The sequence below is a fragment of the Diospyros lotus genome, chromosome 11 (genome assembly GCF_014633365.1).
Source record: "Diospyros lotus cultivar Yz01 chromosome 11, ASM1463336v1, whole genome shotgun sequence".
Taxonomy (NCBI): domain Eukaryota; kingdom Viridiplantae; phylum Streptophyta; class Magnoliopsida; order Ericales; family Ebenaceae; genus Diospyros; species Diospyros lotus.
Window position 1 is genome coordinate 15,658,440 of NC_068348.1, and position 19,458 is coordinate 15,677,897.

Below are 19,458 nucleotides of genomic sequence, written 5' to 3' on the forward strand. Positions count from 1 at the left end.
AAAATTCAATTATCAGGCATGGTTGATAAATTCCATGGAGACTAGGATTGGAAGGACATACCTCTTCCACAAAACAGCCAAGGAGATTTGGGATTCGGTGTAAGAAATGTATTCAGATTTAGAGAATTCATCTCAAAGCTTTGAGGTAAGGTCAGCCATAAGGAATACCAAACAAGGTAATCTAAGTGTTACAGATTATTTTAATACTTTGGTAGAGTTATGGCATGAGATGGATTTGCTTTATACTATTACTTGGGAGAGTGCTGCTGATAGTGTTAAATATAATAAGATGATCGAAAAAGATCGAATTTTCGATTTTCTCCATGGACTTAACAGTGATCTAGATGAGGTACGTGATAGGATCTTAGGCACTAAACCTCTGTGCCCAATTTAAGGGAAGTTTTTGCAGAAGTTAGAAGAGAAGAAAGCCGTTGAAAGGTTATGCTTCAATCGACTGCTGATTTGACTAACCAACATTCAGCCCTTATTACTGTTAAGCAAGGGGATTTTGGTCAAAAATATTCTGGGAGAGAAAAGTAATGGTGTGATCATTGCAAGAGACCATACCACACCCAAGAGACTTGTTGGAAGATCCATGGAAAACTAGCCGATTGGAAACCAAGGAATAAACGAGAAGGCAGTAGATCAGCCTATGTGGCTGCTGCATCTAGTGAAGATGGGCCAAAATCAGGTGGAGAAAAAGGATTAAAATCAAACTTAAATCTGACAAAAGAACAAATACAGACATTGTACAAGCTGCTTAGTCAAGGAACAAGATTGGCTGATTCTTCCAATCCTCAACCTACAACCTCCGTTGCTCTGCAAGGTAACCCTCACTGCTCTTTAGTGTCAAAATAGATTCCTAAGGATGTATGGATAATAGATATAGGAGCATCTGACCATATGTCAAGTTCCATGGAATATATGACCGAATATAGGCCATGTAGAAAGCTGATTGAGATTTCTATGGCTGATGGTTCTGCCTCTCCTGCTTTGGGTCTTGATTCAGTTCTATATGTTCCAGGATTAAGTTACAACTTGTTATCTGTAAGTAGGATTACAAGTGACATGAATTGCAAAGTGATATTCTTTCCATCCTACTGTTTATTTCAGGACCAAGCCTCAGGGATGATGATTGGCAGTGCTGAAGCTAGGGATGGCCTCTATTGGTTGCCCGAGAACTCATTAGAAGTTGCTCATTCAAATAAATTTGTTTTCAATGTTAACGCTAATGCCAAAGCTATGTTATGGCATAAGCGGTTAGGACACCCTAGTTTCCCTTACCTTAAATTTTTGTATCCCCAATTCTTCATTAATAAAGATCACATTTTTTCATGTGAGCATTGTACTCTTGCAAAACAGTCTAAGGTCCATCATTCCATCCAATCTTACAAACCCTCATCTCCATTCCATCTTATCCATAGTGATATTTTGGGCATCTCTAAACTCCCAAATATTTCAGGTTCTAGGTGGTTCATAACCTTCATAGATGACCACTCTAGAGCATGTTGGGTATACCTTATGAAGGAGAAATCCAAAGCTAGTGGTATCTTCAAATGATTTCATCAATTTGTTGTGAATATGTTCCAAGCTTCAATTCACATTCTTAGGACTGACAATGGGAGGGAATATTTTTCCCATGACCTAACCAATTACTTGCTTGACCATGGGATTTTACATCAAAGCTCTTGCCCTTACACACCACAACAAAATGGTGTGACCAAACGGAAAAATAGGCATCTCTTAGAAGTTGCAAGAGCAATGATGTTCACAACCCACGTCCCTCATTCTTACTGGGGGGAGGCGGTTCTTACAGCAGCTTTTCTTATAAACTGTCTACCCTCCAAGACCTTGAGCTTCAAAACCCCCATTGATACCCTTTGTGCCTTATATCCTCATGTTCCTTTTCTCCAATCCCTTGTGCCTAAAGTGTTTGGCTGTGTTGCTTATGTTCATAATCACAGTCCCTCTCGTACTAAGCTTGATCCCAAGGCCCTAAAATGCCTCTTCATTGGTTATTCTCCTACACAAAAAGGATACAAGTGTTACAACCCTATGAACCGAAAATACTATATTTCCTTCGATGTTACATTCTATGAGGATATTCTCTACTATCAGTCCAAATCACCTATGGATCCTCCCACTGATCCACTTTCTCCTCCCACTCTTTCACTGCCAGTGTATTCTCAAGGGGGAGAAATAATTAAAACCTCTGATAACACACTAACAGTGACTCCTACAATAGCAGATACAACTCCAACAATCCGTGAATTAACAACTAATTCTAACACAACAGTATCTGGCCATTGTTCTGGTCAGAACAATACCAAACCACCAACTGACCCTCTGTTTGTTTATTCCCGACGACTAAAATACCAAACTAAGCTACAACAGTGTCAATCATCTCTATCAACAGCTGCTAGTCCTTTAGAAGATGCATACAGGACTGAAGAAGAATGTTTAAAAGACAGCCCTGAAACAAGGGAAACTCTCAGCAAGGAGCATGAGACTAGCAGTGATGCAGCACCAGAGGACGGATTGGATTGGGCAATGCCCATAGCTCTATGAAAAGGGGTAAGGTCTGTGCAAAATACCCACTGAAAAATCATTTGTCCTATGCTAAGTTGTCTCCTAAATTCAGAGGGTTTATTACTAAAGTTGACAGTATAGTTGTTCCGAAAGATATCCAAGGAGCAATGCAGGATCCTAAATGGAAAGCAGCGGTTATGGAGGAAATGAAGGCCCTAGTGGGAAATGGCACTTGGGAAATAGTGAAGAGACCTTTAGACAAGAAGATAGGTGGATGCCGATGGGTATTTACTGTGAAGCACAATGCTGATGGTAGTATTGAAAGGTATAAAGCCCAGTTGGTGGCGCAAGGGTTCACTCAAACATATGGGATAGATTATGAGGAGACTTTTGCACCTGTGGCTAAGTTGAATTCTATCCGGGTAATTCTTTCTATTGCAATAAATTTAGATTGGCCACTGTTTCAGTTTGATATTAAGAATGCATTTCTTAATGGGGACTTAGATGAGGAAATATATATATGAGGATCCCACCTAGTTTTGAAGGGGAGGCTGGCATAGGAAATGTGTGCAAGCTGAGAAAATCTCTATATGGATTAAAGCAATCACCTAGGGCATGATTCAAAAAATTCAGCATGACCTTAATTCAATTTGGGTATCAACAGGGACAAGCTGATCATACGTTGTTTGTTAAAACCACAGAATATGGGAAGAAATTTATTCTAATTGTTTATGTTAATGATATCATTGTAACAAGTGATGATCTACAAGAAATTGAAACTTTAAAAGGGCAGCTAAAGGCGGAATTTGAAGTCAAAGATCTCGGGTTGATGAAATACTTCTTGGGTATGGAAGTGGATAGAAGTCAAGAAGGGTTATTTGTATCACAAAGAAAGTACAGCCTGGATTTACTAAAGGACATCGGGATGTTGGCATGCAGACTTACTGGCACTCCACTAGACAAGGGCTGGAAATCAAGAGAAGAAGAGGGTGATATTCCCGTAGACAAGGAGAGGTACCAACGCTTGGTGGGAAGGTTGATTTATTTGTCTTTGACTCGGCCTGACATTGCCTATGCAGTAAGTAAAATAAGTCAATATATGCACTCTCCCACACAAAGATATATGGATGCAGTATTTCATATACTAAGGTATCTTAAAGGAACACCTGGAAAAGGATTAATGTTTCGAAAAACAAAAGAAAAGGGAATTGAAGGATTTGTGGATGCAGATTGGGCAGGCTCAAATGAGGACAGTAGGTCAACAACGGGATATTATACTAAGGTATGGGGAAATTTTGTGACATGGAGAAGCAAAAAACAATTTGTGGTGGCCCATAACAGTGTTGAGGTAGAGTTTCGAGCAATAGCTCAAGGAATATGTGAAGTGATATGGTTAGAGAGGCTATTGAAGGACCTAAAGATACCCTTGGTTCAACCTACAAGGGTCTATAGTGATAGTAAGTCGGCAATATGCATAGTAAAAAATACTGTTCAACATGATTGCATGAAGCATGTGAGGATAGATAGAAGTTTTATAGAACGAGAAATTGAAGGAGGAGGGATAGGCTTATCTTATATTTCCACCAAAGATCAAGTAGTAGATGTGTTCACAAAGGCTATGGTGAGACCAGGGTTCAAATTTCTGATTGGCAAGCTGGGAATGATGTGCATCTACTCCACAGCTTGAGGGGGATGAAATTCAAAGTTGAAGATTGTTTATGAAGGATAAGGCCATCCGGCCATATAGATTGAATTATTGTATCTTATAATTTAAAGTTTGAATGTGTATGTTTAGAATTTTAGGTTATCTCTATAATTCAGGAGATAGTATTTCCTAAATTTTAGGAGATAGAATATCCTATCTCATCTCCTATTTTCTAGGAGAAAAGATAAGGATAGGTAGAGTATTTAACTTCTTGTTCTCAGCACATTTAGATTCAATCAAGCATTCCTTTTCTGCTTGTTTCAGTTCACAATCGAATTCAACATGATAGGATGAAGCATGTAAGGATTGATCGACACTTAATCAAGATTGAAATTGAAAATGGAAAAATTATCCTCTTGTACATTCCAACTCAAGATCAAGAGGTTGATATACTAACTCAAGCTATGTCTAAGCCAAGTTTTGAAGTGTTAATTAGAAAGTTGGGAATTATTGATATCTATTCACTAGCTTGAGGGGAAGTGTTGAAATATCAAATAAAAAAGTTTGAATATGGATGAAACCAAGAGACAAGGTTGGTTGGAAATAAAGGAAGATTCAAAAAAGATTAAATTGATAAAGAGATAAGTTTCTAAGAAAAAGGAGGCAGTTGATTCCTAGTGATAAACTTTATCTTTTAAAGATATTCAATTTTCCTCTTTTTTAGGAGATGTTGTAGAAGAATTCTATAAGATATTGAAGCAGTTGTCCATTTCATTAAGTTTTTTCTTCCTCTCTAATCAGGTATTCTTCCTAAGTTGCTTCAATCAGTTGTTTTCAGTTTTGTTCATAAACATTGCTGATTGCTGAAAAGAAGTTGATATAGCCATGACAGTTCTTGGTTGATAGATCAAGTCCATCTGTTTAGGATTATGGTTACTAACTATGATGTAACTTTTCATTTGAATGTTTTACTAACCAAACTCTTCGTGCATATTCATCTTGTTAGAAGAAAGTACGGCAATGAATTTTATTGAATTGTATGCGAATTCTATGTTAATATACAACATGTTTATAGACTAAAACAAGATACACATAATACCTAACCAACTTAATCAAGAGTTGAATTCTAAAGATAAATCTAAAATAGAGAATATCTATAGTCAAGATAAATCTAATATAAATAAAATTTGATATAATTCAAATTTGCTTTTATCCTAATGTTAGAACATCTTTTGCAGGGGAGATTTCTGCAAAATTTATCGATAGTTGATGCTATTCAAATGAGATTTTATAACCACTATGTTTGTAAAGTTTTTTATGTTTCTTAGCAAAAAATTGACAAGGATTTTATGTACTTAAGTCCCATCCCACACCCATTTTCAAGTCTGGAAGTTCCTGCTCACCCTAAATTTCAAATCTTATTATTTCCCATAATGTATCACTTTCCTCAAAAGAAATATAAACATTTGCTTTGTGCATTTTTATTTTCTCCATGCCCAATTTCTTTTAATTTTGAACATCAACATTAGATAGAAGCCAACCTAGTAGATCTGTAATTAGGTTGGAAGACAAACCTCTGCTGATTTGAGTAAGGTAGCTCTTGATGATGAGCATGAATAGTTTTAATCTCTATATCTTAATTTTGCTACTGAAAAAGGGAAAAAAGAAGCAGGCAGAACATGTAATATTTTTATTTTGCAGACTGGACAAGGAATTTTTCTCACACTTGCAGTTTGAACTAGGTCAACTTCGGTTTGCTGTCTCAAAAACTCAGGTCTGTCTTTAAGGTATATATTAAAACTAAATCATTGCCAAATATGTGACCAGAACCAAATATGATGGATTTTGTAGGATATGGAAGACAGATTGATAGAACTTGAAGCACTGCAAAAGGCTTTACTGGAGGGAACAGGTTTGTTGAAGGCCTCAGAAGATGTGATCACTTTTACCATGGAAACCTATAAAATTTTCATTCTACTTTTTTTCTACAGAAGCTTATGATAAAATGCAAGCTGAGCTCGTAAAGGCAAGGGAAAGCCTAACCAAAATCTTGACGTCAAAGGATGTAAAATCAACTGTATGCACTATGCTTCACACTACCAAGCCCTTACATTTAACATAATTTTGATTCTATACTGCTTAACTGAATTATTGGTTATCATTGTGCAGCTATTGGATATGGTTGAAAGGAATGAGCTGAATAGATCCTTACTGGCACTTCTTGACGAAAATATAGCAAATGCTCATAAGGGTGACCAGGTTTGGTTTTTGTCCTGTATTTGTATAGTATTTTAATATATATGTTCGGATAGCAGTCACCTGAACTTCTATCATCAACACTTCGTAATCTCTCCGAAACTCATTGCTGAAGGAGCAAAGCTCACTTTTCTCAAGAAACTATCCAGAACAAACTGCCCTTGCTCAAAAGAATATCAACGTGGCACCTCTTTGTTACTTGGCACTAATTTCTCCTTCTATCTTTCATATAATTGTTTTTAGTGGCCTTGTTCCAACAATGGAAACATTTCATGTTGGCCGGCTACCTAGAGACTAGTAGAAGTCAAACTCTGACCTCTGGTTCAAATTGGAAACAAGTAGAAGAATCGGATGTTGTGAACATCCAATTCTTCTCTTACCTTTTAAGTCTTTTATTTGATAATTTCTTGGAAGATGCTCTCTACTTTGTTAAGTAAAGATTACTAGTTAACCATTTTTGTAAATTCATATACTAAAACATTTCTTCCTCTATTCCCATACTTGGCCATTTGCAACTTGAAACTGAAGGTCCATTTATAGTTCATGTGTAGCTGGTTTTACTCTCCCAATTGCAGGTCTTTGACCCGGAGTTTTATATTGTTTATCTCCAAATATTTAGGTACAAGAAGACAATCCATTATATACTAAGAATTATAATGTTAGACATAGGATAACTATGGAAACCAGCATACAATAACAAAAATAATCACAAGCATATGTCATGTTTAAGAGTTTTCTAATGAGTTTTCGTTGGTCTTCTTCTCCATCGTTTGCTACAAACAAACTTCATTTAATCCACTTGCCTTGCAGATGCATCTATTGATAGTCTTCTTACATGTCTAAACCATCTTCATTGCATATCCAACATCTTAGTTTTAATAGGTGCCACTCTAACCTCATTACGTATAACCTTATTTCTTGTTGTCTTGTATACAGAACATTTACCATAATATCCGCATCTATGAAACCAAACATCAGGCAGGAAAACTGAGACACAGACACGTCATGAATTTTAAATATTAATAGTTATTACCTACATTTATGAAAATAGTATATGGTAACCATAAAAAAATATTGAAAGAATGACACAGATTCAGAATGGAGTTATCTGTTTCATAAATTAAGAAAGGAAATCAATTCACATAAAAAAGAATCAACATTATTTCATCATTTTTATACACCATTGCACTGAGCATAAAGATGTTTACATTCAACAGAAGTGTATTATCCATCAAAAACAGCTAAAATTACAAATTGAATGAACTTATAATCCAGTACATCATCACAATCTTAGTGTGGGCAAGTTGATCAGCTGATACACAAATTGGATAGAAAGATAATGAACACGTGAATAAAGATTAGTGGAAGAGGGATGAAAGACTAGGTGATCGGATTAAAAAGTGGCACAGAAGATGTTATAACACCAGATTATTTTGTGCTAATGAGATATATGATGTGAATTAACAAGGGGTGAAAGCCCCAATATACAGAGCACCATAATGCAATTTATCTAAAAGATGGTTCCAGTCGAGGATAAAGGTAATCCTTGTAACGGCCCACCTCCCGGAGCCCCCGTGTACTAAGAGGATCCGTGAGAGAGTCATTACTAAAATGATATCGAACAACATACAACCACAACTCATAATCATTTTTACACCTCATAATCATTTTTACAACATCATCCATTAATTGGGCCCACCTGGGCTTACATAACATATATCTAATTCAAAATTATAAATCTTACACAAAAACACCCAGGACCTAGATTCGGGAGAGCTCTGCACTTGCTATCGCGACTCGACGGTCTGGACCCAAACCCCGCTGAACGCACCTGCGATCTCAGGATATGCTGACCTGGAATGATGTAAAACAAACATGAGTCGCGAGACTCAGCAAGCTCATGAAAGGAAGGTTGAGGGTTTAGGGTAGGACTCTTCCCATGACAACCCATGCGATTCATGCCAATGCAATCATGCCATGTCTTGGTCCATACGTATCTTACTTCTACATGCATAACATAAAGTTAACTGCACATAAGGAACCAGGGGCCCACATAAGTCACACATTGGCACCCGGGTCCCACATACAAACCTGTTGTAGCCTAACATAGGCTACCATTTCATGATCCATAAAGACCCGTCTTCCTGACATGGTCGACTTTTCCTGATACTTGATACATCCTGACATGAGTCGGTACTCCCGACGCCTGGCACGGTACTCCCGTCCAAAATAACAATAATAATAAAATCATGCAATGCAACACATAGGAAATGCAATGGCCGTTGTAGCATAAACGTGATGACAAGGCCCCCATAAACCAAGCATCAGGCCCTGCTATGCCTCACATAGGAATACACACATGCAACATGCTCTAAATGCATATGTTCACCTAGGATACCCAAATTGGCTCTTAGACCAACCGGGTCATGCAAATGCTCATACGTCCCATCACACACAAAGCATGTCCCCACGTGAATGCAACCCAGCCCCTTTGTAGCACACACATCATGAAATGCACAAACCAAGGCGGGAATCTGGAGTACCAACTCTTCTGGCCGTCTAGCGCTTATCGTAACAACCGATGACTGGCGCCCATACATCCAGCCATCAACTAACACGACCCACGGTCAACAGTCAGTGGCTTTGTACCCATACCCTTAGACACACTTAGACAACATTAAACTTAGTCGCTTAACCTCATCATTTCGCTCACTTTATCCATAACAACATAGACACCATTATGTCATTCATGTTCTCGTCTCTTCTCATACACAGAAAATCATCTTCACATTCATAACAAATTATTAACATTAACCCCATTAAACTATAATCAACTCTTCTAAGAACCTAGTCCCAATGGGTTCGGCATCATTCCCAAGGAAAGCGGAGCGGTACGAAGCTCCGTGACGGTCGAAATAAAAGATGCCACGACATCCTTACTTAGCTTATCTCATTAACAATAAACTCATTAATAAAATAAAAGCCATAAAGTGGTTACTACGCAGATTATTATTATTTATGCGTAGAACCGAGTCACGGTGAGGGAGGGTTTAGAGTACAAGAAACCTCGAAAACTTTCGCGGGAAATAAATAACGAGAGAAGAGGATTAAGAGCTTGCCTTCCAGTAATGGATTCCAACTTCCTTGCTCAACCGCCGCAAAATAATAACTTTTTACTAATACTTCAAAGCCACAGTCTAGATACTAAATTTATCTGTCTAAAAATTAAATCCACCGCACAGTGTCTAATATACTTATTTCCTACTTACCTGATTATACAAACACTAATTAAAATCCAAACTTCTTCGCCCCAAATTTCTCCACTTCTTCGCTGCTGCTCGTTGCTCTTCTTCTTCAATCTTCTCCTCCAATTTGCTCCCTTAATTTCCCTCTTTTAACTGGCTTGGCTTGCTGCCCACGTCGTGCGGCTTCCTCTGTTACCTTCTCTCCTCTTAACATAAATATATTTATATACATGGATAGCGACTAGAAGGCTTGACAGACGCGAGGGAGGAGCAGACAAATAGAATTGTAATTTTATTTGCACCACAAATTAATTTTTAGCGATATGGGGGTTAGATTTCCAATTGAAGTTCCCTAGGAGTATCATGACGCCTGCCTGCTTCTATCCAATCCATTTGACCACACTTGACAATTTTCCCGCACCCAATATGGCCATCCCTTCTTCCAAGATCATCTTTTCCCACACTTGACAATAATTTACCTTGACTTGCCTTACATTTAATTTTATTATAATATTCACTAATTCAAGTTATCACACACATCTTATATATATATATATATATAACTATAAAACGAACTCGGCAGCCACTGCTTCACCATTTTATTTTCTTAATTTTTGACTTTTCTACAAACATATCCCTTCCTCAATTGCCATCATTATTCACAATTAATTCCTCTGATTTCTTTTTCTCCAACGCTAATCCAAGCTTCCACGTTTATGGCTGGAATTACATTAAAATTGGAGAGTAATTGCTTGGTCCAAAATCACATTGAAATTGGTGAGAAGGTAAGGCTATATTAACATATATATATATATATATATATGCATTATGCCATTGATATAATATATGATAAAATTATATATGTATATAATTTACTCATTCATTATGAGAACAAATCACGCACAGCAACATGCTCCAATTTACAATCTCTTTTTTTTTTTATTTAATTATTTAGTTATTTTATTTTATATATATACATATTAATTAATTTTTTTTATAATATTTAATTTACTTTAAACACTTAATAATTTAAGTCCTAAGAATTCTACAAATTTTCGATCACTTCCTCATTTAGAAATACAATAAATTTAATATCCTCTCTTAAATTTCTTTAACTCACAAGTATTCCATATATCACCAATTACTCTAAACGTTGGAATTAATAGTTAATATTTATTTTCGAAATTTCGGATGTTACAATCCCAATCTGAACTGGTTTGACTATCAACTGATAGTCTTATCCCATTCTGGATTTCTGGTTTTGTTTGTCCCAAGGTGTGCACTGTCTTGCCTCCAAGGGCAGTGCTTCTCTAGGTTACCAAACAAGTGTTGGAATACTGGTCATGGTCAGGCGTCTTGACTACTGGCAATCCAATTTGACTAGCTCTTTGTTGGATCATGAGGATATCCAAGACTAAGGCGGCGGAGATTTAGTTTAACATAGAACCTTCCTTCTAGGGATATTCGAATCTGGTTAGAATTAATTCCTAAACTAGAATTATGATCGTTCTTAAAGGGTTGTACATATCTTTCCTTTCTTGTTGTTTCTTTGTTGTTGTATTCCCACTCTATAAGAGAGCTGATTGTGTTCATAGTTAGTATGAATGAGATTATTGATTCTCTCCTAAAGTTTACATGGTATCAGAGCCTTGTTAATAGGCTAATACACTAAAACCCTAGTGCCTTCATTGCACTAGCCGCCCCCCCCCTTCATCGGGTTCTTCCTTCACTATTGTTTTAGTCTGTTCCAAGTGCCTTCATTGCACTGTCGAGCCACCACCTACCAGCACCGCCACTGCCATTGGGTTTGCCGCCATCAGATCGGTAGACCACCGGAGACCCACTGCCGTCGGAGCCCTCATTCGCCCCCACGTGTCGCCGTCCAATTCATCTCCGACCCCACGCCCCGGCGCGTGTGCCGCTCCAGATCAGCCCTTTGACATTTTCTTAGTCCATCCCTGGTGTCGAAATCTTTGTGTTTGTGTTCAACGTGCCTTCATTGCATCAAATCTCTTTCTCACCAACTAGAACAACCATGTCAGAAAGTTTAGTAGTGACTCCAAATCTGGCAATTGGAGACTCGACTTCAATGGCTCAGTCAATGGAAGATGGAACTGGATTAGGGATTGGAGAGCTGCTCAAGATCCACCAATCCTACCGATTAGATGGTAGGAATTATTTACAACGGGCCCAACTGGCACAAACGTTCCCCAAGGGTAAGGGAACAATTAGCCATCTGACTTCGGCTCCTCCAAAATCGACAAATCCTGCACTTCCAGCATGGGAGGTAGAAGATGCTCAAATCATGTCATGTCTTTGGAATACCATGCAACCCGAAGTAAGTAAAAACTACATGTTTTTGAGTTCAGCTAGAGAGATTTTGGAAACCGTAAGGAAAATTTACTCCAAAATCCATGATGCATTAGTTATATTTGAGGTTAAAACCAAACTTAGTAGCATTAAACAAGGGGGCATGAGTGTTACTGAATACTATAATAGGATGCATGGGTTATGGCTAGAGTTAGACCATTATCAAAATATTAAAATGGTATGCAGTGCTAATACTACAACTCTTAGCCAAATATTTGAAAGAGATAGAGTGGTTGAGTTCCTAGTAGGCCTAAACTCAGAGTTTGATCAGGTTTGGGTGCAAATCTTAGGGAGAGAAAAATTTCCAGCATTCCATGAGGTCTTCGCTATGGTTAGAAGTGAGGAGAATCAAAGGACAACAATGCTTCATGAAGCTGGATCAGAAAGATCAGCCATGATCTCCAATCGAAGGGCTGGTGCAATGACTGAAATTGGTCTAGAAAAATCAGCCATGGCATCCAATAGAGGAAGCGCACTGAGGATGAAAGACGGAAAAAGAAAATTCCAGTCTCGCGCTGCAAATAGAGAGGTGCTATGGTGCACCTTCTATAATAAACCGAGGCATACTAGAGAGACTTGTTTCAAACTCCATGGAAAGGAGGTGGTTTTGAATCAATTGGGAAGTTTTAAAAATCTTGCAGCCAAGAATTAGGCATATGCAGCAAGGGTCAAGAAGAAGAGGGATTAACTAACAAAATTGAGTCTGTTCCAGGTGCTGATTTTTTAAACATTGATGAGATCTCTAAGTTGAAGTTGTTCCTTAAGACCCTACAAGACAGTGCATGCTCTCTTGCACACCAAGACTCCTCAGGTAATTGCCTTTATTCAACATTTTTTCCAGCCTTTAAGACTAATAAACAGGATATATGGATTCTGGATACTGGGGCCACTAATCACATGACACCCCATTCCCATTTTTTTGATACCTACCAATCTCTTTCCACCTCTAAACAAATCACAATAGCTAATGGAACATCTGTTCCAATTTCAAGGCAGGGTACAGTTACTCTAAACCCTCGATTTTCCATCAAACAGGTTCTTCATGTACCTAGTTTATTAGCCAATCTTGTCTCTATTCACCAACTAACCAAAGATTTGAATTGTCGGGCTATTTTTTTCCCCTCATTTGTGTGAATTTTAGGCCATGACAACAAGGAAGATGATTGGTGTTGCTAGAGAATGCAATGGGTTGTACTACCTGATGAGGGAAAACACTTATCCTACAAAGGAACAACTTCCAACTGCCTGCTCATCTCAGTCAACCTCAAATTATAGGGATATATGGCTACAACACTACCGATTGGGTCATCCTCCTTTCACTCTATTAAGATCCATGTTTCCTACATTGTTTGGATCTTTAAATCCTAGTCGTTTTCATTGTGAAGTTTGTGTTCTGTCAAAGCATCATCGTGTGTCCTATCCTCCTAGCAATGAAATCTCTTCTACACCATTGACTTTGATCCACTCAGATGTGTGGAGACTATCTAAATTCCTTAATTGTTCTGGGGCTTGCTGGTTTATCTCTTTCATTGATGATTGTATTCGTATGACTTGGGTTTTTCTATTCAAACATAAGGCCACCATTAGTTCAGTTCTTCCCACTTTCTGTAAAATGATTGTGTTGAGTTATATGGTTGTAGTCTAGGGTTAATCCTATGATAGAGCCCATGGCCCATGGCCCATTGTATTTGTATATATATATAGGTGTATAGTCTATGAATTTAATTAAGTGGTTTTATACATATTAAAAGCTAGGGTTTACTTCCTAAGCTTCACAGATTGCAACTCAGTTTGGTTCTCCTATCAAAAAATTAAGAACCGATAATGCAAAGGACTATTTTAATCATCACTTGCACCAATCCTTCCAGCGAGAAGGAATAATCCATGAATATTCATGTGTTGATACTTTCCAACAAAATAGGGTAGTTGAAAGGAAGATAAGACGCCTCCTTAATGTGGCTCGATCTCTTCTTCTTCACCACAATTTTCCTAAATCCTTCTAGAGGGAAACAGTCCTTACAGCGGCCTATCTCATTAACGAGTCCCTACCAAGTTACTACAAAATCAAAGTTCTTTTCATTATTTATCCTCTTTCTTTCCCGATCAGTTCTTGCATTCTTCTCTTCCCCTTCGGGTGTTTGGTTCTGTATCCTTTGTTCACATCCCCAAACAACACTGCGATAAACTTGATCCTCGAGCAATTAGATGTGTTTTTCTTGGGTACTCACTCACTCAAAAGGGGTACAGGTGTTACCATCCTCTCACTCAAAAATTTTATGTCTCTAAGGATGTCACATTTGTGGAATCTACATCTTTTTTTGGCCCATCCCAGGCTAGTCCCCAGGGGGAGACTTTGGTTCAAGGTGACCACCCTCCTAGTGATAGTGACATCTTCTTTCCTTTTGTTCAGCAGCCTATGTCAGCTTCTCAACCTCCTACATCTTCTCGGCCCCATTTCCATCCTATTATCTCTCCTCAATCTCCAAAAGGTAGGTCATGAATCAAACCTCAATCAAGGTATGACTGAGCAGGAGTGGGGGTAAATAGATAGTCAAGAGTTGTCACCCTTTGTCATGTATAAGGGATCTCTTTATGTATTCAAACATAGACAGCCCTAGCATGCACCATCATCAGCTCCTAGTCAAGATATGAATCTCATTCAACATTCACCCTTAGTTCAACTTGATGACCTAGACCTACCTATAGCCATTTGAAAAGGGAAAAGAAGCTACACTCAACACCCATTAACGAACTTCTTATCCTACCATCGTCTTTCCTAGAATCACAGGGCCTTCTTAATATCCTTAGACTCCATTGAAATCCCTAAGTTAGTTGATAAGGCTCTAAATGATCTAAACTGGAGGCAAGCCATGTTAGAGGAGATGAAAGCGTTGAAGAAGAATCATACATGGGACTTAGTGCCTCAACCACAGGGTGTTACACCAGTTGCCTGCAAGTGGATTTTCAATATCAAATACAATGCTGATGGCTCCCTAGAAAGATACAAAGCTAGATTAGTCGCCAAGGACAACACTCAATCATATGGCATAGACTATCTTGAGACATTTGCTCCTATGGAAAAGATGGCAACTATGAGAGTTCTTTTATCCTTAGCAGCTTATTTTGGATGGAGCCTACAGTAGTTGGATGTCAAAAATCCATTTCTACATGGAGATTTGGAAGAAGAAGTTTTTATGGAGTTACCCCCTGGATTTCAAGAAGGGGAAGCAAGACAAGTGTGCAGACTAAGGAAGGCACTCTATGGGCTCAAACAATTCCTGAGAGCATGGTTTGGTAGGTTTTCTAGGGCCATGACAAGTATGGGATATAACCAAAGCAGGGGTGATCATACATTCTTCTTCAAGCATTCAGACAAAGAGAAGGTTACCGCTCTATTGGTATATGTAGATGACATAATAGTCACAGGGAATGATGCAGAGAAATAGAAGATTCTCAAGGACAAGTTAGCAAAGGAATTCGAGATTAAAGACTTTGGTCCCCTCAAGTATTTTTTAGGGATTGAAGTTGCCTATCCTAAGGCTGGAATATTTCTCTCCCAAAGGAAATATGTGCTCAGCTTGTTAGCTAAGACAGGGGTATCAGGAGGAAGAGGATGTAATGTGCCAGTAGAGCCTAACAGCAAGTTGGGAGTTGATCCTAATAGTCAACCAGTAGATAAGGGCAAATACCAAAGGTTGGTAGGTCGTCTAATATACCTGTCTCATTCTAGGCTTGATATTACCTTTTGTGTTAGCCTAGTGAGCCAATTCATGCACAACCCGACGAAAGAACATATGCAGGCAGTAAGGAAGATCTTAAACTATTTGAAGGTTACCCCAGGTAAGGGGATCTTGTTTAAATTAGGAGAAGAATTAGATATTAAGGGATTTATAGATGCAAACTATGCAGGATCTCTTATTGACAGAAGATCAACTAGTGGGTATTGTGTTTTTCTTGGTGGAAACCTTGTGTTATGGAGGAGCAAGAAGCAAAGTGTTGTGGCAACATCAAGCGCAGAGGCTGAATTAAGAGCAATGACACTTGGCCTATGTGAAGTGTTGTGGCTAAGAATCATCCAAGAAAATTTGAAGATAAGGGTTCAAGGCTCAGTCAAGGTGTTCTTTGACAACCAATCAACCATCAGCATTGCCCATAATCCTGTCCAACATAACAGGACAAAGCATGTTAAAATAGATCGGCACTTCTTTAAAAAAAAGTTGGATGCGAGCTTGATTAAAATACTCTATGTTTCATCTAAGGAACAAGTGGCAGATGTGTTAACTAAAGGGCTTGCAGTTAAGAGGTTCGAGGATTTAATATGCAAGCTGGAAATGATTGACATACACTCTCTATTTTGAGGGGGAGTGTTGGATCATGAGGATATCCGAGACTACAACGGTGGAGATTTAGTCTAATATAGAACCTTCCTTCTAGGGATATCCGAATCTGGTTAGGATTAATTCCTAAACTAGAATTAGGATTTTTCTTAAAGGGCTGTAGATATCTTTCCTTTCTTATTGTTGATTATCTTTCCTTTCTTGTTGTTTCCTTTGTTGTTGTATTCCCTCTCTATATAGAGCTAATTGTGTTCATAATTAGTATGAATGAGATTATTGATTCTCTCCTAAAGTTTACACTCTTCACGCTCATAATCCATGTATATTATGTGATGGACAAGGCACTTGTCCCAACCAAAGGCTAATAATCTGCTTAGTATTGTAAGCCTGTCACAAGAATCATATTCATTTGGGTGAATAAGTGTGTAGACTTAAATATCAAATATCAATTGACACCCATTATCATGAAGAAGAAAAGAATAACAATAACAATAATAAACCCTTATAACTTTCAGAAGATAAGATAATAAGGTATGATATGAATTGGGTGGGAGATGAAATCTGATGAAAAACTTGGTGGGAGATTCTTATATATGATATGAGTTAGAATTCATGTAGCCAATCCTACCTAATGGGATTAAGGCTTGATATGTTGTAAATGCTTATCAACTTTCAATCTTCAGCTATATGCATCCAACTTTGACCATGTCATCAACCAACCCTAGAATGCTGCAAAACACGTTTTAGTGTGTGCTCAATGAGTAATCGCTGCAGATATAATACATGATATGCTTGATACATGATCTATGCATGTGACAAGAATGTCCATGCTTGATAATTACTGAAGGGTCTAGATAAAACATGAAGAGAAAGTAGTCAAAAGAAACTTCAATCAGATCTGGATTATTCACCACATATTTCTTATAGCCTTCATTTCTTGTTTCCTCCCACGTTATCCTTGTGGGGAAATTTACCAGTGTCTTACCAACTTAACTAATATGTATGTGTGTGTGTGATCCATTCATCATGTGCAGAAACAAGCAGCAGCTTTCATGGAAAAGGTTCGCGGGGCTATGTTGAAGTACATGACAGCTTAGCTTAATTAGCACTCTGCACTGGTTGGTTGTAGATAATAAATTGAGTCATCAGTAGTACGATCCAGAGATATTGCTCAGTTTAACAGTTAGTGTTAACACTGCTGCTGTCACTGCAGCTAACAATTCTGGTGTTTTGTTCACTTTGGCCTACGTTCGTGGGAACGACAATTCGAATGCGAGTTTTACTATAGAAGTTTTTCCCTAATTTGGCAAAGCAACAAGGAATTCATGTTTGTATGTTTGTGTTTTGATTCGACGAGTTTCTTGTTAGTTGTTAGCTACATAACACAATCATTATTCCTTATTTAGGCTTTGAATAGACAATAGATAAAAATCCAAGAAGTTGAGTTTAAAGACTTATTTGATACTTGTAATTCAATGGATTATTGTGCGCAGTGGATAAGTTCTATCCTTTACAATCCTGAGTTCATATATAGATTTTGTATATTTACTTTGTGTGGATGCAATGTAATTGGTAGATTATTACACATGGTTTATAAATGTATCTAGTATTATTATGCCTTAGAGGATCCTAATTGTAATGTGCCTTGTACGGTGGCCCAGCCCAGGTCTTAGAGATAGATAGATGGGAAGGAGTAGGTAGTACTTCGTGAACAACATGAATAACAACATGTAACTATTATATCAGTTAAGTGACGCGATACAAATAATAGAGAGCTAAAAGACTTGACTAACCCTTATAGTTATTAAATTATTTTCAACCATGTTTTTCCCTAAACATTGATTAATTACATAATTTTGTAAATAAAACTGCAATTCGTATGATACACCATATTACGTGCTGGCCATGCATCTTGGTTGGTGACAGGCTTGGTCTTCTGCTTTGTTGAATTGGTTAAGTAGCATGTGTTTATTTTGTTATGAATAAATTGCTCCATTACATTTTTGCTGCATGATTGTTGCATGTTAACGTTTAAGGGAGTCGTATTTCTTATTCCTAGTTTGATTCCTATTTGTTAGACGACAGTTGTAAGTGTCTTTATAAAAGCCTCATTCTAGATTAGTAGGAGTCAGTTGATTGATAATAAAATTCTTTCTTTCTTCCAACTCTTTTCTACAACTTTTCTATTTCTCTTCGAACTATCTTTTGCTGGTCTGAAAATTATGCCAAAAAATCTCTATCATTTGGTATCAGAACCAGTTTTGACCATGAACACTCATGGCAAAATTAATGCTGAATTTCGTAATAAAGTTTGCAAAATCTTGGCTCGACACAAGTCAAGCATCGACTAGATTCACGCTATCTTGCAAACGGTGTTAATCGAACTTTAAGCTCTCCAACACTCAGCATATCTATTTTCACCATACAATCTCGAACAGTGGGATAAGTTTGATGACAACGGTACTTATGATGGTACTCCAATATTTGATAAGGAATCTGTTGTCATAATCCACCTAGCCAATAAAAAATTAGTTAGATAGAATTAGTGTCTACAGGCCAATTTGGTGTAGCAACATTTCATCAATTTCTCTTTGTTGGAAAGAATCCATTTTTGTTGAAGATGGAGCAGGTTTCAAAGTGGATGCATCAGATTTCCATGGTAATCTCTTAGCCAAACAAATTCATAAATGGATTGGTACAACGGCGGGATTATGGAGGACAATTATTGTTTTATCAAGCTATCAAAACTACTTTGTGCGCGATAAAATGATCCTTATGGACAAGGATCCTTATGGAGCGAGGAATGATATGTGCAAAATGCCAACAAGCACACGAAATGGAATTAGGCTACGTGGGTTGATGAGGATTAGCAACAAGACTTGGTCAATTTCCTTTTCCTTTTGTTTTTAGATAAGATCAGTTGGTTGTTCTTCTGGTAGTGTTTTTCTATTTCTTAGTTTAGTGGGTTTGTGTACAGTCTATTTAATATTCATTTGGATTTGTATTTATCATCGTGAAGAAAATTGTTATCCCTTTGTCTTTTGCTTTAGGGAAACCATCAAACTGCCCTTCCTCA

General features: G+C 37.7%; 1 protein-coding gene across 1 annotated transcript in view; it reads left to right on the forward strand.

The window, feature by feature from the left end:
• Positions 1–17,693, forward strand: part of LOC127812950 (uncharacterized) — a 39,637-nt gene extending 21,944 nt beyond the window's left edge. Inside the window, exons 4-8 of the mRNA XM_052353568.1 lie at positions 5,876–5,948; positions 6,026–6,086; positions 6,166–6,251; positions 6,344–6,433; positions 17,417–17,693. Coding sequence (XP_052209528.1) covers positions 5,876–5,948; positions 6,026–6,086; positions 6,166–6,251; positions 6,344–6,433; positions 17,417–17,479 — 373 coding nt within the window. The 3' untranslated portion in view covers positions 17,480–17,693. The remainder of the gene's footprint in view (positions 1–5,875; positions 5,949–6,025; positions 6,087–6,165; positions 6,252–6,343; positions 6,434–17,416) is intronic.
• Positions 17,694–19,458: the final 1,765 nt, after the last annotated feature.